This window comes from Mesoplodon bidens (genome assembly GCF_964165515.1).
Source record: "Mesoplodon bidens genome assembly, chromosome: 10".
NCBI lineage: Eukaryota > Metazoa > Chordata > Mammalia > Artiodactyla > Ziphiidae > Mesoplodon > Mesoplodon bidens.
The window spans coordinates 33,484,471-33,512,389 of record NC_138172.1 but is presented as its reverse complement, the minus strand read 5'-3'; the positions used below and the strand labels follow the sequence as shown (position 1 = coordinate 33,512,389).

Below are 27,919 nucleotides of genomic sequence, written 5' to 3'. Positions count from 1 at the left end.
CCCCTTGCCAATGTTCTGTGTCCTCCACAGACCTGCAAATACTTGAGTATTTCTCATCGTCTGAAACCATGAACCGAGTTTGGAAATGTTGGATGAAGCTCAGTCCACATGTCAACAACACGATGGAATTTATCCATAATTTAATGGAACTTCCCAACCTCTACCCATCAAGGTAGAAAATCACAAGACAAAAGAAATAAAACACCTCGGAGTATTAAAAAAAATCATATTAAGTTCTAATGAAAATTTGAACAAATGTGGATTTTTCTTTTAAACCTATGTTAGGATGACTTTTCTCATCTTTCCATGTGTTGAACAAGACGGCTGAAATGGAGCCTTCCTAAATCACTCTACACCATGCCAACAGAACAGCCATGGAAAACTAGGAACTAAATAATCATATTTTGACAATGATGAATCTCTTAACTCTGCTGGTCAGGTTTCTTCCAATGGCAGTAGTTAGAAGTGTACCATAACACATGAACATAGATCACAGTTACAGTAACAATTTTAAGCTTAGGGAATTGAACTTAGCTCAGTGACTTAGTGATGAACATACAGATATGAGGCTTAAAAACTGCTGCTTAAAACATATGTGTCCCTCTGTGAAGAAAAAACTTAGCAAAGCTTGGGAACTTCATAAAGAACTATATGTTTTGCTGAAATCTACGCATTTTTGAGGTTTATGTTGTTTGTTACACTTCCTCTGCTAGCCGATTCCAACTCTAATTGGAGGAGCCAAGTAAAGGAAGTCCCATTGGAAAAAAGATATGGATGCACAGAGTTGCACAAATTGAAAAATAAAATTGTCTTTCTAGGTTTTTTTATTTTTTAGAACTTTACTAAAAGGATAAGAACAAATGGGAACATTCATTTGCTTTTTAAACTGATCACACTTGGGTTTAACCACTGGCAGAGAAGAAACTTTACAGTTCCCTGGGAACCTATAATTTGGAAACGGAAGCATACAAGAACAGACTTTAGTTTTCAAGCAATAAATTGAAGAGAATTCTGCAGACATACAACAGAAAAGAAGCATAAAATATTGGCGCATGTATTTCTTAGAATGCTAGTTCATTAACTCGATAAGCTGCACAGGGAAAAATGCAGCCAAAATCTACAAAGATGTCCACTGAGACTTCAAATTGGCATATTTACTCAGCAAGAAATAGCTAGAGGTCGGGGGTGGGGGGTGGGGAATGCACCCCATTCTGGTAATGACGATTTAGGGTGAATCTTCGGCAAAACACCTTGTTGAAAAATGTTCATGTGGGCTCTAGTGGGACACACAGAAGCCCAAAGCCCCAAGGCCAGTCATAAATATTATGCTCTATAATCTGTGTCCTGGGAAACAGTTCTAAAGAATTATACAAGAAAATCATGATCTTTCACATCTTACTTTCACACACAATTCAACATAAACTTGAAAAATGTTTAAATTTTTCCTCCTTATTGCCCAAAATGTTTTTTTAATGCTTTATTGGAAACTTCCATTTACTGGTGTGTGCTCTATATCTGTATTACTCATCAGTGTAAAACAATTGCAAAGTATTTGTTGGGTGATACTCCCAATGGTCACTGTCTTCTATGTTTAAAAGCTCATTATCAGTCTCTCTGGGAGAAAGCTCTAACAACTCAACTTCACACACATCAGGTACTATGCTAGGCTCTTTCATAAACCTCAATTTATTTAACCCACCCATGGACGTAGAGAGTGTAATCCCCACTTACAGATGAAAAAAGTGAGGGTCAGAGAGATTCCCTGCCTTACTCAAGGTCCTGAGCTAAAAATAATAAGGGCCACTACTGGAACACTGGACAGTTCAGCTCCATGGGTCTTTATCTTTCCCTTCCTGCTCTCTTTGTCAATTCCCCCCGCCAAAATTTTTTTAGAACTTAAATTAAGAACACTCTCTATTCCTATAGATTGTGGGTATTCCTCTGGGGAACAATAACTCAAGCTATTCAAGGTATTTTCTGAAAAAAAAAAAACCTCACACAAACATGCTGAACTGCCATCTGTCTTCGATGGGTCAAGCTGACCTAGCTAGGGTGCACTCTTAGTCTCTTTATTTACCCCACGTGAAACCAGTGGGATCAGAGCATGAGGTTATGCAACAGAGGCTGCAAACCAATGGTCAATTCACCAGCACATGTGCTTCAGTGGACCCAAAGAGTGCTTTAAAAAATTGAACCAATTTTCTAAAATCCATGGATTTCACATAAAAATTTACATTTTATGACAAACAGAAGGTCCCTCAACCCTAGGCCCACCTTTGTGGCAACATCCAGCCAAAGCTTAGTGGTCCCAACTCCTCTCGATGAGGCATGGGCTCTTGAGTTCCCTCAGTCTCCATCACTCTCAATTACATCCATAAACTAAGGCCGCTGCAGCTGTAATTTTTCATTATGTTTATGCTATTGTTTTTCCTATAATAGAGAAATGTTTCTCCAAACCTTATCTCTTTTAACAGATTGAGTGACTGGTCTCAATTCTTCACCCTTCCTTGTATCTACTTCTTTACAATGTTCTCTTCATGGACAGAGTGTACTTCCCCAATCCTTGACTATTAGCTTATACATGTGTCTTGAAGTGGGGTGAAAAATCATAATGTTAAAGACTAGGCCTTATGAGGCCTAGCATGTTTTTGCTTACTGTCTTGTGCCTCTGCTACTATCATCAGAAGAGTTTCCCTTGGGTTGCTGATGCCCCTCCAGCCTGAGTCTCAGACTAAACACGTGTGGAACAGAGCCACCCTGGCCACACACAGACCTGAGTGAGAAGCAGACGTGCCCACCCTAGGCCACCCTGGAGCAACTGAGCTACTCTGTCCACCTAAAAATCTCTGAGAATAACTACTGATGCTTTAAAGTCAATGAGTTTGGGGGTGATTTGCTACACAGCATTATTATGGCAATTGCTAACTGATACATCTCTACCAAAAAAAAAAAATACAAGCTGAAAGAACCAGACGTCATAAATTTTCTTACATGCAAACCTGTTTCTTACTTATATGAACAGCCTGGACCCTGAAGGCATTTCAGTTTGCAATTCCTGACATAAAACTATAAACTTAGGAACTAAAGAGGGGTGAGTTTGTGAAATGTTTCTTAGCATTACTATATTTCTAGGTTTGACTGAAATGGCCCAGTTTTTGCCTACATCCTGGTTTGGACAATAAATAACATGGTCACTCTATCTACATTCAAATTTGTCTCCAATTTTCATACCAACTGGATGAATCTCTTTGATCTCTCTTTGGAGCCTAAGTGAACAGCTATTATTTTTGCAGGCAGTACTTTACCTGAGATTTTTCTGGATGTTATACCTATTTGGTTGGTTGAAATCATGAAGTCCAGGTGTCCAACCATTACAAAATGCTGGTGTAGAATCAATCACATTTAGTAAGTGCCAATCCCACATCTACCAACCAGTCAACCAACTAACCAACCAAACCAGATCCCAGTTGACTGATACTTAAAGGGATTAATAGGCTAACTTATAAACAGGAAGTACTTAAAACAACAGCAATACTGAAAAATCAAGTGCCCCCAGAAAGGAAAGTTCTGTCTTCAGAAGGCAGTAATTACTGCATCTGAGTACATCTGCTTAACAATCCAGGAAAGTGGGAGTTTCACTCTCTATTAACCTTAACCAGAGACATTTTCATCAAAATTAATCGTGATTACTTTTTATTGCATTTCAAATGCTATCCTTTATTTGGGGTGGTCAGGAATGCAACTAAGCAATTCCAGACCATGCTATCTTTTATGAATATGCCTATGAGGTAGTTATCAAGGCCCCTTATGAAAATATTGCTATATAAAAGTTCATGGGCCAAAACAAGACATTAATTTCCATAACTAGATGTGTCCTTAGAAAAGAAAAAATTGATAGATATAGAAAAAACAAAAACTTTGATGTTCAGTGCATATCAGAGTAGAACTATATAAATACCCATGCATATAATAAATATTCTAGAAAATGTTTCTTTTATCTTTTCCTTGTTACTATAATAACAGTTCATCATTAACACTTATTTTGACCATAGCTTATGCCAATTGCAATTCTAAATTCTTTATATGCATTGACTCTTTAATCCTCACAATAACTCTGGAGTAGATGCAATTATTATTCTCATTTTACAGATGAGGAAATTGAGGCTTAGGAAAGTTAAGTAACCTGCTCAAGGACACTCAGCTAGTAAATTTTAAAGCTTGAATCCCAGGCATTCTAGCTCCAGAGTCGGCTAAGAAAGATAACAACAACACTTAACTTCACTGCCACCATGACCAATTGGTCTATTATGTTTTGTGCTCTGACTGTACCTTGCTCTCTGCAGCCTCTGTACTTTCTCTGATAGTTCTCCTGGCCAGTGAGCCTTTCCTACTGCTCTGTTCCTTCCATGTCAAACTTACTCACCTCCAATCCCATCTATCCCATGAAGTCTCTCTGCCACTCCACAGTTTTCTTACCTTCCTCTCTTAATTCTCCAGAACTCTCACTATTTGAAGACAGTCAGATCTGGATTTGAGTCCTCACTTTGCCACTTATTAGCTAAATAATTTTGGGCAAGTTACTTAACCTCTAATGGCCTTCTTCTTCTCATATATCAAATGGTAGTGAATATACCCCTTATTACGGTTATAGTGGATCTCTGTGATTTTACCTGCCTAGCACCTGTTCTGAACAGAACTCCTCTCTTTCTTGTGGGAGATCACCTGTCCTCAATCTCAGCCCAGCAGATTTGGGTGAGGTTAACCCTTTACCCCTACATTCCAGGTAATCATATAACTTGATCCTGGCCTGGCCAATTTATTTATTCTATCGGCCTTTGGATTTTTGCTAGAACTACTCAGAAAGAACCTTTCTCCTCCCCCTGTGATGGCTGCACTTATAGAATGTAGGCTGGCTGCTGGTGGCCATAGTTGGCATCACTGTGGACAACCTTCCTGAGACTCAAGGCAACAAAGAGCAAAGCATGCCTGTGAGTAGAATGAAGTCAGATTCCTGATGCCATTGCTTGAATATCTGCATGTAGTCAGACCTGAATTCCTCTCCCGGCCTTTTCAGTTTATTAAGCCAACAGATTCCCCCTAACTTTTTTTTTTTTTTTTTTTTTTGCTTAGTTCAGGTTGTTGTGTTCCTGTCACTTGGAAATAAGATTCCCAACTAACCCAGTTGACATAAGAATTTAATAGGTGCTATGAAGTACATAGCACAGTACACAGCATACTGAAAATTCAATAAATGGTATCCACTACTGTTATTGTTCCTCTACATTAGTTTCTTGAAGGCAGGAAGACCTGAAGTCAGATCTATGACCACCCCTTACTAGGATGCCACTTCTTAACTTTTCTGAGACTCTAGTATTACCTTATATAAAATTGCCAGCATTATTGTTGAGGAATAAATAAGAATACATGTCTGACAAGGCAATAAAATTCTGCAAATTTTAGTTATTATTATCTCAGTTTGTAGGCTCTAATATAACATCTCATAAGATTCATGGGAGAATTAACACCCAAAACCCTGGTTGTCAAAAACATTGAGGAAGCCATGGATTCAAATAAACTACCAGTCCGTCTTAAGACGATCCCAGGAGTGAAAAAAGGACCTGATGATACTCTCATGCTATCCAAATCAGTCATCGATGTAAAGGGGCTTCACTGACACCATTAAGGCGCCTCCAGGACACAGAGAAAAAAGAAACTAATACTGACTAAGTAACCACCTTGTGCCATGTTCTGTGCAAGACATTTCCTTGGATTTCCTACTCTGGAATAATTATTTATTTCTCTTTTGGTCAATTAAAAAAATGAATTATGAGTACATATTGAAATTATCTAACTTCTTCTATCTCCAAGGAGGAAACCTAATATATAACTAGAGAAAGACACTAATTAATAAGCAGAATTTAACATGAACTCTGGCCAACTCGAACTTGAACTGCTCTGTTTAAAGGCACACTGGAATAAATAAAGGGACTTCAAAGCAATGCCCTGTTTTAGCTTGAATGTCTTATTGAACACATGGGGAGAGCTCTTTTGCCAAAAACAGGGATGGTTAATGAGGAAAAATTGGTGTTTTCCATCAGTCGGTTGGTTTCCGAGATAGGCCATCCATTCAGAGATAACTATATTCCACAGAAAAGACAGAATAATGATCACAGCCTTGGAGTTTTGAACAAAACAAAACCAGTTCTGTAAACTGTCTGAAGTCAGTTTAATGCATCCTCTTCCAAATACTTTCTGTGATAATACTCATACATTTCCCTTCTGACACCAAAACAAGTTCAATATAATTCTAAAAGGAAGACATTTCTGTTTGAAGCTTCTTGCCAAATCTGTAACTGCAGCCCTTGCCTTTTAAGGTGAGGTACAGGAACCAAGAGACTGTGTGTAGCATTAGTAGTCTCCACCGTAGCCAGCCTTTCTTGGGTACTATTTTGAAAATGATGCTTTGAACTTGGAAAGACCTATTGGGCTCCCTGGGAGTACACTGTTAGTGCTGGACTCAGAGCAAAGGCAAGTCCACCATTTCCATGCATATTTTCCCACAGCAAGGAGTATATGTTGGAGGTAGTCAATCTCCAATTATTTAAGGGTTAAGAGGAGAAGGCTGGGCTTACCTGCAAATGCTGAGAGTTGTCAGCCATGCTATCCTCTCGCCTGCGGACTTCTTCCAGTAACTGGGCATTCTTCTTTTTTTCCAACTGTTGATTGTGCTTGAGGTTAGCCACCTTCTTATTCTGATCCTTCATATGCCTGAGAAAAGTCAGCACAGTTTGGTTAAATTCAACCACTGGAAGATAATGTGTTATCATAATAGAAGTACTAAGTATAGAATATTTTGCTATGGGTTCAGAAAAATTTAGGACCTCAGAATATTCCATTCATTCAACCACAAGTACGTCTTGAGCACTCACTCAATGCCAGGTGCCAGAATGGCAGTGAGGCTGCAGTGGTGAATGAGAAAGGTAAAGTCTTCATCTTCCTCATGGAGCTTGGAGTCCAGTGGGGGAGACAGACAAGTACCAAGGAGACACAACTTAGGATTCCTAACGTTGAAGGAAATAAATAGGATGCTGTGAGAGATGATGATGTGCATTATGTGTGAACAGGCAGTGGGGTGTGGGAATGACTGCAGTCACTGTGGCCAGGGAAACCTCCCTAAGGAGACGAGACTATGGGTGAGACTCGAAGGAGCCAGCCAAGGAGACACTAGTGGAGGAGTTCCTCAGGTAGAGAGAACAGCAGGTGCAATTCCCAAGGCAGGAAAGAACACAGTTACTTCTACATACTGGAAGGTTGCAGTGAGGCTAGTCCAGGCAAGGCGGGGGTGGGGTGGGAGCGTGGGCAGGAAGGTGCGGGGTTGGGGGAGAAGTGAGGTAGGAAATGGGACTGCAAAGGTAGGTGGGACTCAGGGCACAGAGGCCCCTGTGGTCTGTGATGGGGCATTTACTTTCTTCTAAGTGGTTGCTTTTCTAATTACTATTATTCTTTTAGATCACATTCCTATTTTGAGATCATAATCTATTACTTTGATTTTAAAATAATAATTACAAGGCTCCAATCAAATACACTGTCATCACTTAGCTCAAACAGAATAACACTTTGGCTAATCACCACGTTAAATAAAGCCCGGGTGCTTGGAATAAAAGATCTTAATGAATCTATAGGATGTCAAAGTGCAAAATCATAAAGTGATCAAGTGAGTAAAAGACTAAAGACAGAGGACAGGTTAAAAAAACGTGTGTGTGTTGGAGGGAGTTACAGCCTTAATGTGGACTATTTCACCAGTAGTGTTTAGCAAAACATTCCACAGATTTAGGCAACCATGTCGACAGCAGCTGCTATAAATCTAATCCAACATATGAGCAGGCAGGAGGGCAGTACAGAGAGCTCAGAAGCAGTGATTCCCGAAGAGGAGAGCCACAGGGCAGAATCACTTGGGGTCCTTGCTAATCCCTCTGTCCCCTCTCCCCAGCATTGCTGAGTCAGCGACTGTTACTGAGCCCTGACTCCCATAAGAAGCGTATTGACAATCACTGTTCTTGCAAAGTTATGAATGAGATGAAAACTAGACAAGCAGCAAACATGTCCAGAGGAAACCATTAATAACCAGGTGGAAGTCACGCTCAACGAGAAACCCTTATTTCTAGTCCTCATAAAATTATACACTCCCCTACTCCCTCCCACTCCAAGAAAATGAAGTTCAAGAGAATTGTTTATTAAGCCAAAAAAATCTATTAGAAATCCTGCTAATAAAAATATTCAGAACACTTTGGCTCCTTATAAATATTTACAGAACCAACTGAAGCAGTGATTTTAATATTCCTGGTGGCACTTATTAAGGGGGTAAAAGGTGAGACAGAATAACCACCTTCTTAGTCATTATTTGGATTGGATAATCACTGTCTGATATTTCTCATTTTTACAGGACACAGTAATGCATATATATGAAACTATGAAGTAAGGCTACTCACTAATCTACTTTTAGGAGATTGTCTTTTGGTTACTATAAAGATGTTAAGAATGACCTTTTGCTTCCTAATTGAAAAAGAATATAGTAGTTCCAAAGCTCATTCTAACCCAGGGCAAGCACATTTTCTAGTTGCTTAGGAAATAAGATCAGTGCTCAGTAACAGAATGTGATGGAGAGGTCAGTAATATTAGTGAGGCGGTTTAATTAGAGAACATCTTTATAAAGAGATATTTTTTATTACTTTGAAATACACACTTACACAGAGCTAATTGCTAAATATTTCCCCTGCAAGTACCAGTGATAAATAAAATTGATTATTATTACAAACATCATTTGCACTGTTAAAAAAACCCCACATAGTTCTTGGAGCAGTTTGAACATATTAGACCTTACCTCCTGGGATACTGCGTGTTTTTTAAATCCAAAAAGGAAAAAGCAAATTCAAAAGCCATGCATCCCTGAAAGCTTTCCTGAATTAAGAATGAGGAGCTAAGAAAAATGAGAAGCTGAAGTTCAGACTCTGTGATGGAGGCTGATCATTAGCATTCTCCAACCATTCCTTCAAATACTGTCTTACTTAGGACACCAGTGATTAGAAAAGAAAAGTTGGGTTTTGAATGGCACTGCTTAGGATTTGGGCCAATTAGATCAGTGCAGAGTAAGGTGATAAAAGTGACCATCTTGTCTCTGTACACGTGAACATCAAGAGATCCATACACAGTGTTCAAACTCCTTTGCAGGACTGCTATGGCTTTCAAATATATTTCTATCATTGGAAGTGTTTCTTCTAGTAAAAGCCTACTTGAAAGTTAAAAAGGGAAGGAAAAATTGCTCTGCCAGAGGTAGGATAGAGGTAAGGAGTAGGGGGGCCTAGGAACAGGTGATCAGAACCTCATCTACTAGACAATCTCTCTCAGGTGGCCCTCAGAGAAGCCATAAATCTGCCTGAAGCACAGGTCAGAAACAGCAATTTACAGAGTAGGAGGAGAGACAGGGAGGCAGATAGAGAAGTCATGAAATTTAAAAATTTGAGATACCTTGGAGAAGAGTAAATGCACCCACAGAAGCTCACTAGAAGGAATGACCATAGTGATTTTTGCTACTAATAAACTTGACATTTCCAAGAAGGAAATCTGTAAGTGACTTAACAGTCCTCTTACCACCTGCAAGAGTAAATTCACACTGCATAAATCGTGCTAAACTCAGTACAGATCTCAATTGTCTCTAATTTAAGAAGGCAGAGCTCCTGGGGGTACAGACTGCAAAGCCTTCTGGCAATACTGCCTCAGGGGAAGGTGTCATTGACACCCACTTCCCAAACTCCCACCCACTAGGCAACTCAGGCATTCCAAGGCTATGCCAGAGACTGACCTACTCCATGTTTGGGAAAAGAAGGTTTTTTTGGAGTGAACTATTTCTTTTTTTTTGGAGTGAACTATTTCTGAAAGGAAACACCATTAAAAATATATCCAAGACACAGTTTTTCTTTTAAAAAGCAGTTACAGGATCGGGGGGTGGATAGAGGCTAGTTGGAGAGCACAGTGATAGGGTCAGTTTTCAATGTTTGCCTTAAATTGACCAGTTTCATAAAGGAAGTCATGTCACTTTTCAAAATTCAGCCATCATTAACAAATTTGGACTAAATTTAAAAATTCCAACAGGTATCAAGATCAACAATGGCTACCATATTAAGAATGAATGTCTGACGTTTCTCCAAAGAAGACATACAGATGGCTAACAGGCACATGAGAAGATGCTCAACATCACTAATTATTAGAGAAATGCAAATCAAAACTACAATGAGGTACCATCTCACACCAGTCAGAATGGTCATCATTAAAAAGTCTACAAATAACAAATGCTGGAGAGGGTGTGGAGAAAAGGAAACCCTCCTACACTGATGGTGGGAATGCAAATTGGTGCAGCCACTATGGACAACAATACGGAGGTTCCTCAAAAAACTAAAAATAGAGTTGCCATATGATCCTACAATCCCACTCCTGGGCATATATCTGGAGAAAACTATAATTTCAAAAGATACATGCACCCCAATGTTCACTACAGCACTATTTACAATAGCCAAGATACGGAAGCCATCAAAATGTCCGTTGACAGATGAATGGATAAAGAAGATGTGGTTGGTGTGTGTGTGTGTGTGTGTGTGTGTGTGTGTGTGTGTGTGTAATGGAATACTACTCAGCCATAAACAAGAATGAAATTATGCCATTTTTGGCAACATGGGTGGACCTAGAGATTATCATACTAAGTGAAGTCAGAAAGAGAAAGACAAATACCATATGATATCACTTAGAAGTGGAATCTAAAATATGACACAAATGAACTTATCTATGAAACAGAAACAGACTCATAAACATAGAGAACAGACTTGTGGTTGCCAAGGGCTCTGGAGGGAGGGTGGAGAGGAATGGATTTGGAGTTTGGGATTAGCAGATGCAAACTATTAATATAGAGAATGGATAAACAACAAGGCCCTTCTGTATAGCACAGGGAACAATATTCAGTATCCTGTAATAAAGTCTAATGGAAAAGAATACAAAAAAGAATGTATATATATGTATAACTGAGTAACTTGATATATGGCAGAAATTAACATAACATTGTAAATTATACCTCAAATAAAATAAATTTTAAAAAAGGAATAAATGAGCAGAATTTTGCTATTTTCACTAAAATAGTCCATCAAATTAAAATTAGAAAGTATTCTCTAACTTGCTGTTGAGACAGCATCAGGCCCTCAAAAATATTTGAATGAATGAATGCTTGCACCTATGTCACTGTCATCTCTCTATGTTAATATCTAATAGATACTATAATATTGTTTGAACTTAGAAACCATATCAAATACTTTCAAAAATCCTACACCTTCTATGAAACTCAGAATAAATACTACTTTCACCAGGTTTGAGATCTCTTTCATTTATTTAAACTTTTATGATTTTTAGTTCTCCTGCCTTTAATACCATACTTTCTCCCACTTATCATACTGTGTTTGAGGGCTTAGTACCTCTCTTCTTTCTTTTTCTTTCTTCCCAAAGGAAAGAGAACTGTTCTCTAGAATTACATAGCCTGGAGCATAGGACAGGAGATGCATATGTTTCTCTATGGGCATGTGTACATTTGCATATAAACTAGAAGATCAAAACTTCCCTTTTAAAATCCCGGCAGAAACAAGATGTCATTTTTTACCCATCTGCTCTCAAAATCTTTAAAGATTGATAACATCCATTGTTGGAGAGAATGCAGGAATCCAGCTCTCTCACATGTGGTCAGGAGTGTCACTGACAAAAGCATTTTTGGAAACCAATTTGTAAGTATCCACCACAGCGTACATACCTTTTGCCTAAGCAAACCCACTTCTAGGAAAGAAGCCTACAAAAATGCTTGCACATGTGCACAAATATATGTGTACAACAATTTTCATAGTAGCACCGTAAAAGTAAAAATTTGAAAAATGCCTAGTCATCCATCAGAAGGAAACTGGCTGAAGAAATCAAGTACATTCATACTACAGAATCCTAAGCTAGCTAAGGACATTAAGGCAAAACTGAAGTATGGACATGGAAAAACCTTCAAGACGTATTGTTAAACAAAAAAGAAAGCAGGTAGCAGAATAATACATATAGTCTGACCTTATTTATGTTAAAATATAAAAGCCTACTGGGATGTGTATGTGCACACAAATGGAAACGGCAAGTATATATACTCCTGGAAACTCCACACCAGTCTGTAAACAATGGTTATCGCTGAGAAAGGTAACTGGATTGGAGAAGGGGGAGCTTTCACAGTTTACTGTATGTATTTATATGTGCTTAAGTGAGGTATAAATACAGACAAGGAAAGGCACAGATACTAAGTGCATAAGTCAATGATTTTTGACTAATCAAAATATAGAGCCTAGCCAGCACCCAGCCTCATGTCCCTTCCCCCTGCCCTAAAATAATCTCTGTTCTAACTTTTATCTACATGTATTTGTTTTGTCTATTCTTGAACTTCAAAGAATCATTCAGTACATGCTCTTTTGTATCTGACTTCTTTGACTCAAGGCAAGGTTTTGGTATCACTCATATTGTTGTATGTAAGCTCCACCTTACTGCTGAATAGTATCCCATTGCTATGAATATACCACAGTTTGATTAGCTATTCGCTTGTTAAGTGGATATTTGGGCTGTTTCCAATTTTTTACTGCTAAGAATAAGCTTGCAATGAACATTCTTGTATCAGTTTTTCTTTTCCCCTGTGGACATGTTTTCATTTCTCTTGGATAAATAACAAGACGTAGGTTTAACTCAGAGTGTAAAATGGTACAACCACTGTGGAAGATAATTTCTGAGTTATATGTATCTTCCAGGAGCAGGTGCAGTGCAGGGGCTAGTAGCATACACTCTGGAACCAGACTGCCTGGGTTTCCATCAGAAGTCCACTACTTTATAGCTGTGTGACCACAGGCAAATTTCTTAACCTCTCTGTACCTCACATATAAATGGAAATAACTGTGTGTAACTCACAGAGTTATCGTGAAGAGTTGATGAATTAGTACAGGTAAAATGCTTAGAGCAGACTACAGTATGTTCCCTCCCTCTCACACTTAGTTTACAATATGAATGTAATCATGTCTTGTGCAATATTGTGAACACATACTTAGTGTCTTGCTTCCCACACCAGAATAGCAGGTATTCCAAATACCTCAGGCAATGGATTTTGGAACGCATTACTAAACCCTTATTGTCATACATTTAGTTTCCGCTTGTGATTTCCTTAATAATAAGATAAGTTACATTCTTGGAAGGTTATCCTAATGAAAGTGTTGCAGGAAGGTCACGACAAGCATGGGTAAGTGAGCTGGGATCCTGAAGTGCCTGCACAAGTAGATGGGCCACACACACACAATGGAAGCTGACAATGAGTACTGCATGCAGAATTTCCCATAATAAAAGCTTTTACTTTTAACCACTGAGATGATCCCACTTTTTTTAAAGCTTGTAAATACCATTCAGTACTTCAGCATAGCTATAAATTTTAGAAAGCTATCATAAATATTCTAAAGATATTTTTACAGCATGCACAAATGTGCTGAATATCATGAGCATGGTATTCCTTCCTGAAAGAGAAAGTATCTGGCCAGCTGTGGCTACTTGAATCTAGCTCTACCCCCCAACAAAGAGCAACAAGTAGGGTCAAGGTCTTAGGACTTAGTTCCAGAATGAGCCAGATCTCTTGGACTTTGTATTTTGCAGTATCCCCTCAAGAGCAGCCTACCTGTTTGGCCACTAGCTTTGACGACTGCCTAGGTCCTTGCCAAAACCCTTCAGCAGGATGCCCACTATCTCCCCATGCTTTCCTTCTTGACTTCCCTCCTCAGTAGATTCCCCCTCCCCTCCCTACCTATAGTCCTTTCTCCCTTCACTCCCTGGAGGTAAGTACCCTCCCATCTCCCTCTCTGCTGTTCCCACCTCTTCTGTGGTGTTTGGGGCTGCACAAGGATCCAGAGACAAGGCCACCTTCAGTTAAAGCACATGATGCCAACACACCTTAAAGTGACATCATTTATCATTTACCAGGACAGTTGGATATACCCAGAACCTGATAATATAGCTAAAGGAAGAAGGTGTTAAAGGGCAGGGAGTGTTCAGATTTGAATACTTGAGAAGTGGATCTTCCCAGAGACAAAGAGAGTCCTAGCTTTTCACCGTACAGTATTGGGCCCCACCAGCAAAACTCTCCTTGGAGGAGATGATTCAATAAGGCTATTCCTCATTCAGTCTGATGAGAATCATTTGAGACAAATCAGGTCGAGAAACAAGACAGTAAGATGCCCAAGACCAAGGACTTTGCTGCCAGATTGGCTGCATTCTCATCACAGAGGCATCCCTTACACTAAGCGTGTGACCCTGGGCAAGTTACCTCACTGGGGGGTGGGGGTATTAAATGATTTCATAAGCCTAATGCTCTTAAAACAGTCCCTCGCACACAGTGGGTAACTTATAAATGTCGGCCTGATCCCCCTGACCCAAATAACCCTCTTCTAAAGTGTAATCTACTCCCCTCATTGCTGATTTCCCCACATGAGCCAGGAAAACCTAGAGAACAGATTACACAGCAGAAGATGGTCACAATCAGCAAGAGAAGGGTTTGTTTTTCTAATAGATATTTCACTTTGGGGGAGGTTTCAAAGGGCTGACTCCTTTCAACTGTTCTCCCTTACTCTAGCCCTGAAGAATCTCCTCTGCCCAAATATCAATGGAGCACTACCCTAAGTATGAACGGAACCCAATGACTGACAGCCTAAGCTAAAGAGAGTAGATGATGGGGGCCTGTTAGAGAAGACCCCAGGGACAGAGTGCAGAGAGAGCCAGCCCTCCCTGATGCCCCCTTGCCCTCTTCTAGATGCACCTGGTACGACTGGTATCCACAGGAAATTCAAACGGAAAAGGCAAGGCCTATTCTTCATCTGTCTCAGAACTCAATGTTCAGTCCATGGGCATTTAATAAGAAGGCACTCTTTTGTCAAGGAGACCATACACAGCTGTAAGGATCACATGATTACCTAAGAAGCTTGGCTCCAATTTACTATTTACCAAGTAAATTTTACATTATTTGGTCTCCCAAATGGGTCTGGTGACCCAGAGGGCACAGCCTGGTCATGTAGGCCTGAGAACAAGAATTCTTCTACAGCGAAGAATTCAATCTCATAAAATGAATATCAGTTTATTGTCAATGAAATGGTACCCAGTCAAAGTAGAAAGGAATAAAATGAAACTGGACTGACAAATATAACACGGCATTATTACCCAGTAAAAACACAATAACAAACCTAACATTCCTATAAAGTCATTCTTGAAAGTAAACTGAAAATCTAAAAGGTTGAGTCCAAAAGAAATGAGCTGTGTTTCTCTTTCCTAATTTAATTTATATTCAATAGACAGTTTTTAAAAATCTACACAGTTCACAGCAGGCTGATGGCTTTTTCTCATTTATGCTGCTGAGAAAAGCTTTCTAAACTCTAAAAACAAGGATCACGGCAGTGTGGGAAGACACGGAGTTAGCGTCTCCCCATACCTAGGGCGCCTGCTGGCTGCTGGTGGGGGACTCTGACACCCAAGGAAATGGGAGGAACCCCAAAGTGAACCGGTAGGACATAGGGGGACTGAGGGGGGAGAAGTGGAGGCCAGACAGGATTGGCGCCTCTGAGCCCTGGGAGATCAGGATAGGCAGGTGGGAGGAGCCACCCAGGAGGAGCCACCCAGGAGGAGCCATCCAGGAGGAGCTGTAGAGGAGCAGAGGGCGTTTGTCCCGCCCACTCAGGCCGGGGGAGACTGCTGAGCTCCCAGGCTGGTCCCCAGCCCTCCAAAGACCCCTCCTGGCTGCGTGGGTCCCTGGGGGCATAAGAAGGAGGCCCTGGACACCAGGAGAGGCAGGTGGGAGGGGACCTCCCAGACCGGAGGAGCAGGAGAGGAGAGGAGGGCGTTTGCCCTGCTCACTCTAGCCCAGGAAGCCTGCTGGGCTCCCAGGTGAGGTCCCTGCCCTCTGAGACCAGGGGTGGGGGGCACGCCTGGGTCCCTTCTGTTCCTTGAGCCTAAGCCCCACCCCCATAGCCCCCAGGGCCTTTTCCAGCTCTGTGGGTACTAAGCATAGGCCCCACCCACCGCCCAAACCTCACCCTTGCTTAGGCCCCACCCTCCACAGCCAAGGCCTTCCCCCCCCTTTCTTTTTCCTTTTCCCTCCTCCTCTTTTTCACTATTGTGGTACTGATGTACCTTCTAGTTTTTGATTCATCTATATCTTTATATTCTTTCTAAGATACCTGTTAGTTTCCTAGTCTAATTTTATTTTTTACTTTGTTCTTTTTCTCTTTTTTTTTTTTTTTTTTTTGCCACCCCACGCGGCTTGTGGGATCTTGGTTCATGAGCCAGGGGTGGGGCCAAAGCTCCTACGGTGGGAGTTCCTAGTCCGAACCACTGGACTAACAGAGAACCTCAGACCCCAGGGAATATTCACCGGAGTGAGGTCTCACGGAGTTCCTCATATCAGCACCAAGACCCTGCTCTACCCAACAGCCTACTAACTCCAGTGTTGGAAGCCTCAGGCCAAACAACCAGTAAGACAAGAACACAATCCCATTCATTGAAAACAAAAAATGAGACAGCAAAAAAATATGTCACAGATGAAGGAGCAAGGTTAAAACCTACAAGACCAAATAAATGAAGAGGAAATAGGCAATCTACCTGAAAAAGAATTCAGAGTAATAATAGTAAAGGTGATCCAGAATCTTGGAAATAGAATGGAGGCAAAGATTGAGAAAATACAAGAAATGATTATCAAAGATCAAGAAGAACTAAAGAACAAAGAAACAGAGATGAACAACACAATAACTGAAATGAAAAATACACAAGAAGGAATCAATAACAGAATAACTGAGGCAGGAGAACAAATAAGTGAGCTGGAAGACAAAATGGTGGAAATAACTGCCAGGGAGCAGAATAAAGAAAAAAGAATGAAAAGAATTGAAGACAATCTCAAAGACCTCTGGGGAAACACTAAATGCACCAACATTTGAATTATATGGGTCCCAAAAGAAGAGAGAAAAAGAAAGGGTCTGAGAAAATATTTGAAGAGATTATAGTCAAAAACTTCCCTAACATGGGAAAGGAAATAGTCTCCCAAGTCCAGGAAGCACAGAGAGTCCCATACAGGATAAACCCAAGGGGAACCATGCCAAGACACATATTAATCAAACTACAAAAATTAAGTCAAAGAAAAAATATTAAAAGCAGCAAAGGAAAAACAAAAAATACATATAAAGGAATCCCCATAAAGTTATCAGCTGATTTTTCAGTGGAAACTCTGCAGGCCAGAAGGGAGTGGCAAGATATACTTAAAGTGATGAAAGAGAAAAACCTACAACCAAGATTACACTACCCAGCAAGGATCTCTTTCAGATTCCACGGAGGAGTCAAAAGCTTTTCAGACAAGCAAAAGCTAAGAGAATTCAGCACCATCAAACCAGCTTTATAACAAATGCTAAAGAAACTTCTCTAGGCAGGAAACACAAGAGAAGAAAAAGACCCACAAAAACAAACCCAAAATAATTAAGATAATAGTAATAGGAACATACATATTGATAATAACCTTGAATGTAAATGGATTAAATGCCCCAATCAAAAGACATAGACTGGCTGAATGGATACAAAAACAAGATGCATATAGATGCTGTCTACAAGAGTCCCATTTCAGACATAGGGACACATACAGACTGAAAGTGAAGGGATGTAAAAAGATATTCCAGGCAAATGGAAATCAAAAGAAAGCTGGAGCAGCAATACTTGTATCAGGTAAAATAGACTTTAAAATAAAGACTGTTACGAGAGATAAGGAGGGACACTACGAAATGATCAAAGGATCAATCCAAGAAGATATAACAATTATAAATGTTTATGCACCCAACATAGAAGCACCTCAATACATAAGGCAAATGCTAACAACCACAAAAGGAGAAATCGACAGTAGTACAATAATAGTTGGGGACTTTAACACCCCACTTACACCAATGGACAGATCATCCAAACAGAAAATAAATAAGGAAACACAAGCTTTAAATGACACAACAGACCAGACAGATTTGATATTTATAGAACATTCCACCCCAAAGCAGCAGAATACACTTTCTTCTCAAGTGTACATGGAACATTCTCCAGTATAGATCACATCTTGGGTCACAAATCAAGCCTTGGAAAATTTAAGAAAATTGAAATTGTATCAAGCATGTTTTTTTTCCTTATTAAATTAAATTTATTTTATTTTAATTTTTAATTTTATTTCTGGCTGCTTTGGGTCTCCATTGCTGCATGTGTGCTTTCTCTAGTTGCGGCGAGTGGGGGCTACTCTTCATTGCAGTGCACAAGCGTCTCATTGGGGTGACTTCTCTTGTTGTGGAGCATGGGCTCTATGCACGCAGGCTTCAGTAGTTGTGGCACATAGGCTCACTAGTTGTGGCTCACGGGCTCTACAGCGAAGCTCAGTAATTGTGGCACATGGGCATAGTTGCTCCACGGCATGTGGGATCTTCCCAGACCAGGGCTTGAACCTGTGTTCCCTGCATTGGCAGGCAGATTCGTAACCACTGCACCACCAGGGAAGCCTCCAAGCATCTTTTCTAACCACAACGTTATGAGATTGTAAATCAATTACAGGAAAAAACTGTAAAAAACACAAATACAGGGAGGCTAAACAGTGCGCTACTAAATAACCAAGAGACCACTGAAGAAATCAAAGAAGAAATACAAAAAAATACTTAGAAATAAATGGCAATGAAAACATGATGACCCAAAACCTATGGGATGCAGCAAAAGCAGTTCTAAGAGGGAAGTTTATAGCAATTCAGTCTCACCTCAAGAAATAAGAAAAATCTCAAATGAACAATCTAACCCTACACTTAAAACAACTAGAGAAAGAACAACATAGAAAACCCAAAGTCCGTAGAAGGAAAGAAATCATAAAGTTCAGAGCAGAAATAAATGAAACAGAAATGAAGAAAACATTAGCCAAGATCAATAAAACTAAAAGCCAGTTCTTTGAGAAGATAAACAAAATTGATAAACACTTAGCAGGGAGAGGATGCAAATCAATAAAATTAGTAATGAAAAAGGAGAAATCACAACTGACACTGCAGAAATAAAAAGGATTATAAGAGACTACTACAAACAACTATATGCCAATAAGATGGACAACCACAAAGAAATGGACAAATTCTTAGAAAGGTACAATTTTCCAAGACTGAACCAGGAAGAATGAGAAAATATAAACGGGTCTATCAAAAGTAATGAAATTGAAACTGTGATTAAAAATCTTCCAACGAACAAAAGTCCAGGACCAGATGGCTCCACAGGCAAATTCTATCAAACATATAGAGAAGAGCTGAAACTGATCCCTCTCAAACTCCTCCAAAAAATAGCAGAGGGAGAAACACTCCCAAATTCATTGTACGAAGCCACCATCACCCTGATACCAAAACCAGAAAAAGATACTACAAAAAAAGAAAATTATAGACCAATATCACTGATGAATATAGATGCAAAAATCCTCAACAAAATACTAGCAAACAGAATGCAACAGCAGATTAAAAGGATCATACACCATGATCAAGTGGGATTTATCCCAGGGATGCAAGGATTCTTCAATATATGCAAATCAATCAATGTAATACACCACTTTAACAAATTAAGGAATAAAAACCATATGATCATCTCAATAAATGCAGAAAAGGCTTCTGACAAAATTCAACACCCATTTATGATAAAAAAAACTCTCCAGAAAATGGACATGAGGGAACCCACCTCAACATAATAAAGGCCATATATGACAAACCCACAGCAAGCATCATACTCAATGGTGAAAAACTGAAAGTATTTCCACTAAGATCAGGAACATGACAAGGATGTCCTCTCTTGCCACTCTTATTCAACATAGTTTTGGAAGTCCTAGCCACAGCAATCAGAGAAGAAAAAGAAATAAACGGAGTACAAATTGGAAAAGAAGAAGTAAAACTGTAACTGTTGATGACATGATACTATACACAGAAAATCCTAAAGATGTCACCAGAAAACTACTAGAACTAATCAGTGAATTTGGTAAGGTTGCAAGATAGATAATTAATGCACAGAAATCTCAGGAATTCCTATACACCAACAACGAAAAATCAGAAAGAGAAATTAATGAAATATTCCCATTTACCATTGCAACAGAAAGACTAAAATACCTAGGAATAAACCTGCCTAAGGAGATGAAAGACTTGTACTCAGAAAGCTATAAAACACTGATGAAAGAAATCAAAGATGACATAAACAGATGGAGAAATATACTATGTTCTTAGATTGAAAGTATCAACACTGTGAAAATGACTATACTACCCAAAGCAATCTACACATTCAATGCAAGCCTTATCTAACTACCAATGGCATTCTTCACAGAATTAGAACAAAAAATTTTACAATTCATATGGAAACACAAAAGATCCCGAATAGCCAAAGCAATCTTGAGAAAGAAAAACGGAACTGGAGGAATCAGGCTCCCCGACTTCAAACTATACCACAAAGCTACAGTAATCAAGACAATATGGTACTGGCACAAAAACAGAAATACAGATCAATGGTACAGGATAGAATGCCCAGAGATAAACCCACGCACCTATGGGCACCTAATTTACAACAAAGGAGGTAAGAACATAAAATGGAGAAAAGACAGCCTCTTCAATAAGTGGTGCTGGGAAAACTGGACAGCTACATGTAAAAGAATGAAATTAGAACACTACCTAACACCATACACAAAAATAAACTCCAAATGGATTACAGACCTAGATGTAAGGCCAGACACTATCAAACTCTTAGAGGAAAACATAGGCAGAACACTCTATGACATAAATCACAGCAAGATCCTTTTTGACCTACCTCCTAGAGAAATGGAAATAAAAACCAAAAAAAAAAAAAATGGGACCTAATGAAACTTAAAAGCTTTTGAACAGCAAAGGAAACCATAAACGAGACAAAAAGACAACCCTGAGAATGGGAGAAAATATTTGCAAACGAAGCAACTGATAAAGGGTTAATCTCCAAAATATACAAGCAGCTCATGCATATCAAAAAAACACACAACCCAATCCAAAAATAGGCAGAAGACCTAAATAGACATTTCTCCAAAGAAGATAAACAGATTGCCAACAAACACATGAAAGGATGCTCAGTATCACTAATCATTAGAGAAATGCAAATCAAAACTACAATCAAAACTACATACCTCACACCAGTCAGTATGGCCATTATCAAAAAATCTAGAAACAGTAAATGCTGGAGAGGGTGTGGTGAAAAGGGAACCCTCCTACACTGTTGGTGGGAATGTAAATTGATACAACCACTATGGAGAACAGTATGGACGTTCCTTAAAAAACTAAAAGTAGAACTACCATATGACCCAGCAATCCCACTACTGGGCATAGACGCTGAGAAGCCATAATTCAAAAAGAGACATGTACCACAATGTTCATTGCAGCACTGTTTACAATAGCCAGGACATGAAACCAACCTAAATGTCCATCGACAGATGAATGGATAAAGAAGATGTGGCACATACATACAATGGAATATTACTCAGCCATAAAAAGAAACTAAACTGACTTCTTTGTAGTGAGGTGGATGGACCGAGAGTCTGTCATACAGAGTGCAGTAAGTCAGAAAGAGAAAAAAGGAATACCATATGCTAACGCATATATATGGAATCTAAAACAATTTTTTAAATGGTACTGATGAACCTAGTTGCAGGGCAGGAATAAAGAGGTAGAGATAGAAAATGGACTTGAGGACATGAGGTGGGAGGGGGAAGATGGGGTGAAGTGAGAGTAGCATCGACATACATACACGACCGAATGTAAAATAGTTGGCTGGTGGGAAGCAGCCGTATAGCACAAGGAGATTGGCTCGGTGCTTACCCATAACCTAGAGGGGTGGCACAGGGAGGATTGGAGGGAAACTCAAGAGGGAGGGGATATGGGGACATGTGTATGCATATGGCTGAATCGCTTTGCTGTGCCACAGAAACTAACACAGTATTGTGAAGCAATTATACTCCAATACAGATCTATTTAAAAATAAACAAATAAAGGGAAAACAAGGATCAGCAAACTTTTTCTGTAAAAGGCTATCCAGTAAATATCTTAGGCTTTGGGGACTATATAGCCTTTGTAAACAATATTCAACTTTGCCTCAATTTTGTCATTGTAGCATGAAAGCGGCCACAGATTAATATGTACACAAATGGGTGTGGCTGTACTCGAATAAAACTTTATTTATAAAAACAGATGGCAGGGCTGGATTTGGTCCATGAGCCAGAGTTTGCTGGACCCAGGTAATGATAATCACAGCAGCAAATGCTCACGTCACATGATGTGTTCTAAGCACCTTACATATATTAGCTCACTTAATCCTCACAACTCTATTAAGTGGGTCCTTTGATTATTCTTCTTACAGGTGAAAGTTACAGAGTAACTGAGCAGCAGAGGCAGAATTCTTAGTCATTCTGGCTCCAGAGGCCACCCCCATCCCTTTCATTACTGTGCTGTGCCAACCGACTGTGGAGAGTGTTGCAGAGTTCCTTCCCACCACCTCTTCTCCCAAGCAGCCCCAGAAAGCTCTAGTGAGTAGCAACAGACATTCTCAGGATACAATCTCTGTTCTGTAGTCCAGCTACTTTAAGGCACACCACACCAAACTTCACAGCATGCCCTGAGCAGCAACTTGGTTGACTTGTAGAGAGCGAGATACATATGAGATAATTACCCAAGAATATTAGCTTTCCGCCAGGGGAGATTTGGAGTGCAAGGTGGGAGTTTAACAGCTTCAAACTTCATGGTGGCAGCAACATTTACTGAAATGAAGACCCAGCTATGAAGCAGAACACAAAACCAACAAGGACGCCATGCAATTTCCCTATTAATTTCCGGTCTCTGGACCTGTTAACCTCAATGTGACCACTTTTTGAACAAATTATTAGGTTTTATGGATGAGTCTACCTCCACAAGTAGAAATGTTTAGTGCATTTCATATCCTGGGACTTCACTGCCTCATAATGAGCTTGGTTCTTCTTCCTGTATAAACATTTAATCGGAGACTAAGAGTTTGGAGATGATAAAGTAAGTGAAGATGAAAGTAGAAGCTCAACAAAAATGGAAAGTAAGAGAAAAACAAAGAGGCAAGGACAGTTGCACGATAGTAACAGATCTTAGGACAGAACTTCTGGGACCATGGGGGCAAACCCAAGACAGAGCCCAGACCTAAGATTAAAACTCCTGCCCTGCTCCCTCCTCAAATTTTCTCCTTGCATATCATTCACTTCTTTTCAAATTAAAAAAAAATGCAATCTGAACATTTTAAAAACAAAACATTTGTATAATTGCCACAATTCCATGAAGTACCGTATTCTTATAAAAGCCTCTGATTCCGCTGTTAGACAAAGGCACATTACGGCCAGTGTGGTAGGGTGCCAGCTGTATTTACAGTTTGGGGTACTATAAAAAACATATGGGAACTGTGAAAATTGAACACCAGGGGGCTAATGTTGGAGGAAACCGACATTCCACAGTCTGGCCAGAGGTTGGAGGTGATTTGCCCAGACAACATACAGCGAAAGCAACCTGTGAGCACAGGGGCACTTCATGTATGCAAGATCTATTTTTATTGCATTCAACCCGGAATAGGGCTGTAGCAGCCCAGACATAAAATAAAGCAAAGGCATAAGAAGATAAAAATCTTACATGCTGATTTTCCAAACTAGAGTACAGAAATAATGTGTCAGAATTTATATTATTTCCTGTCAGAAAGCAATGTTAAAATATTGCTAAACAATAAAAGCACCCCCTGTTTCTCAATGTCATATGTCAGGCACTGTGCTAAGAACTGTAAAAATATAATCTCAGTTAAACAAAACAACATCCTTACATTAAAAGTATTTTTATTCCTCTTTCATAGATGAAGAAAATGAGGCTTAGTGAGGTTAAGTAATTGGCCCAACATAATACAGTTAATAAGCAGGGGATCTGTAACCTGAAGTACCATTTCTATGATGCCTAAGCATATGGTCTTATCTATTATGCTATATAAAAATCATAAAATATTACTCTACACTATTAAGAAATCTTTGCCACAGAAGTACACGGGGCATTCTGGCCAGACCAAGATATTCCTTTTTTTTGAGAGCTACGATCTTCTTTTTCTAAGTGGGAGCAAAGCACTAGCCTCAATAAGTAAGTTATACTCTCTTTAGGACCTGGACCATCTGAGTCATGGCTTATCAGACCTTCCTGAAGATAGACTAACACCCAATCAGTTGATGCCTAACAAAGTACCACAAATTTAGCAGCCTAAAACAACACATTTATTATATTACAGCTTCTGTAAGTCAGAAGTCCAGGCACAGCTTGGCTGGTCCCTCTGATCCTGGTCTTGCCAGGCTAAAATCAAGATGTTAGCCAGACTGCATTTCTCATCTGTAGGCTTAAATGGAGAAGAATGTGGTTCCAGGCTCCTTCAGGTTGTTGGAAAAATTCCTTTCTTTGCAGCTGTATGAATGAGATTCCTAACTCTTTACTGGCTTTGGCTGTAGGCTGTCCTCAGGTCCTAGAGGCTGCTCGTAGTTCCTTGCCATATGGCCCTCACCACAGGCAATTCACATGGCTGTCTGATTCCTGGAGGCCAGCAGGAGAATCTGTCTCTCCAATCTGCTAAGGTAGAGTCTTATCATGGGAGTGCTATCCCATCACTTCTGCCATATAACATACCCTATCCTAGGGAGTGGCATCCATCAGTTTACCATATCCTATTAGCCAGATGAAGGTCACAGGTCCTGCCCACACTCAAGTGGAGGGGATTATTCAAGAATGCGAAAACCAGGGGGCAGAGATCATGGGGACCATATTAGAATTCTGTCTACCATATGTCCTATCCAATAGAATTTTTCACAATTATGGAACTGTTCTACTTCTATGCTGTCCAATATAGTAGCCACTGGCCACGTGTGGCTACTGAATATCTAAAACACAGCTAGTAGAACTGCACAACTATAGAACTGACTTTTCAAGATTATCTAATCTTAGTTAATTTAAATGTAAATAGTCACATGAGGCTTGTGGCTACCATGTTGGACAGCACAGATTTGGACATTAACCAATGTCCAAATTATATGCTAATTATTATTATTATTTTATTTTTATTATTATTATTATTTGCGGTACACGGGTCTCTCACTGTTGTGGTCTCTCCCGTTGCGGAGCACAGGCTCCGGACGCACAGGCTCAGTGGCCATGGCTCACGGGCCTAGCCGCTCCGCAGCATGTGGGATCTTCCTGGACCGGGGCACGAACCCGTGTCCCCTGCATCGGCAGGCAGACTCTCAACCACTGAGCCACCAGGGAAGCCCGCTAATTATTTTTTTAAACTTTTTAAACCTTTATTCTATTTTGTTTGTGCTAATCTTTCAAAAGATTTCCCAATTTTTTACTGCCAATTTCAAACATTTCTTGGGGACTATTAACTTCAGTATGTACCCAACAGACTTCATTTTTCCACTTCCCAAACTTCTTCCAAACCATTTTCACCAATGTAACCTAAGGCATCTGGAAGGCCTAACTTATGGCCAATGAGGAGTTACGGAAATTTATGCATCTTTATACTTTCCCAAGTATTTATCCCCATGACAACACACTGCAAAAATAAATGCCTGTTCTTTCCACTCTTCTTCTCGTAACTCAAACCTCTTGTAACTCTTAGTCTAATGTCAATGAGTAAAACAGAATCAGTGGTGGGCGGTGGATGAAGTGAAAATCAATGAAGGATAACCAAGTGGCAGAATTATCAACAAAGAGGACGTAAGCCACTTTCCCCCAGTTGTATGAGAAGACAGAATGAACCACTTCCCCACACAATTGCCTCAACACAATTAACCAGTTCCAAAATCCAACACTGTAATGCCACCTATTTCAGTTTCACTTGATGATGTTTTTCTTAACTCACTGATTTACAAACATTGTTATGTCAGCACTAACCCTGCAGGATGTTAATAATTGTTACCAAAACAATAACAGAAAACAAAACAAGAAAAGAAGGGTTAGGATTAAATAAGTCTTTTGAGAGCACAAAAATAAATGTGAACTAGTTTCTTATGCTGCAGGACTTTTCAGAGCCTTTACTATTATAAAGTGCTCTGTGACTCTCCAGAAAGGGACATGGTAGGATGTTTATTAGACTTATTTGATCCAAACCCTTTTCCCCCCAGGATCTTCCCACTGAATTTATTGTTCTGAGGTACAAAGTTTGAGGAATAATAGTGTTAATCAGGGTTTCCCAAACTTTAGTCATTAGTTTATCATCTCAACGATTTTTGCTATACCATGCACTACTTGCGTTACTTACTTAATATTTCTCTTTAAATATTTTTACCTTACATACCTTTTAGCCTTAGATTCTTTCTAAGTAAGAATTCGTGTAACCATATGTTTGATCTGCAAGTTATGATATTCTAGTACAAAGAGGCATAGCTAATAAAATATATAAATATTCATCTGTACTACCTAAAAGCATCCTAATTTTTAAACACATAACTAAAAACAATAAAGGTTCCTGGGTACCACTAAAGCCACAGCTAAAAATGACAGATACAGCATTTAAGAACAAGAGGAACAAGAACCATGTCTCTTGTCTTCCCTGTATGGCTGATGAGATGATTGCTCAGAGCAGTTAAGTGACTTGCACACACTCACTCATGTCTAAGATCCTCAGCATCACTGGGAATTGCCAGATGAGCTATGAGGTAAAAGCAGTTATGTCCGGTTGCCACTAAGCTGGTCCCCAGGTTTCATCAATTACAGCTTCTTGAAATGTGTCCTTGTTCAGTACTAAGGTAAGACACCCTCTGCTGTAGTTCAGCATCTTCATATTCCCAGGGACGTGCAGATGGTTGACCTTCACTTTCACCTTAAGAAACTGCAGCCCTGACCAACCTGGGGATTCTGCTTGAAAGCAGGAAAATGCCTCTCCTTTGCTCTTCAAAAGCAGCACCAAAAGGCCATCCAGGTGGAACCTGGAGGCCCCTGGGTCAGCTCTAGTAGCTTCAGCTAGCAACAAAGCCAAAGTGACAGTGGGACAGAGTGAGCTTAAGAGCCATGCTTTGGCACCTGATTGCATGGGTTCAAATCTCAGATCAACCATTTCTTCACTGAAGGACCTGGGACCGATGAATTATTTTTCTTGTATCACTTTCCTTATCTGCAGAATAGTATATGAACAGTAAAACAATACTTACTCAAAGGAGAACTTAGAGAGAGATAAGGCATGGAGAATGCCTGGCACATAGTAAGGGATCTATAAATGCCACCTTATAGTAATTTTAATGATAAGGAAAAGAATAATAACAATAAAAGTGGCTTAGGTTCTCCATACATCCAGGCTGGCTTACTGTAGGGACAGACACCTTTACTCAGTGACACCTGTTAAAGGATACTGTGTGCTGGACAAAGCTATTGGAAAGAAGGCCCCCATCCCCTCAACCCCATGCCCCAGGACTCACAAAGCACCAAGAAGATGGCACCTATCTGAAGTCCTGGGTTATCTCAGCTTCACAGTTAAAAGTTCAGACCTCAGGAGGCAGTGTGACGGGACTACTGAAGGCTTCAGGAGGTGGCATTTGGGCCACACGTCTGCCTCTGCCCCTACTGGTCATGTGCCTCAAGTCTGGGGTCTGATCTCAATTGCTTTAAAAGCAATAAAGATATTAAGATGTAGCATTTCTTGACCCCCTGCATTTATGGAGCAGGACTTAGCTCTGCTATATAAGTTAGAACAACTCCCAGCCACTTCACAATCATAGAATACATTT

The 27,919-nt window shown here is 39.8% G+C and overlaps 1 protein-coding gene across 9 annotated transcripts in view; it reads right to left on the bottom strand.

Moving 5' to 3' along the window:
• ERC2 (ELKS/RAB6-interacting/CAST family member 2) overlaps window positions 1-27,919 on the bottom strand; it is a 963,856-nt gene that overhangs the window by 450,510 nt on the left and 485,427 nt on the right. For all 9 annotated transcript variants that reach the window (XR_014016968.1, XR_014016969.1, XR_014016970.1 and 6 more), the window contains one exon: window positions 6,633-6,768. Coding sequence is in view for 6 of the 9 variants with exons in the window: in XM_081247675.1 (XP_081103801.1) it covers window positions 6,633-6,768 (136 nt within the window). In the remaining 3 variants the exon portion in view is untranslated. The remainder of the gene's footprint in view (window positions 1-6,632; window positions 6,769-27,919) is intronic.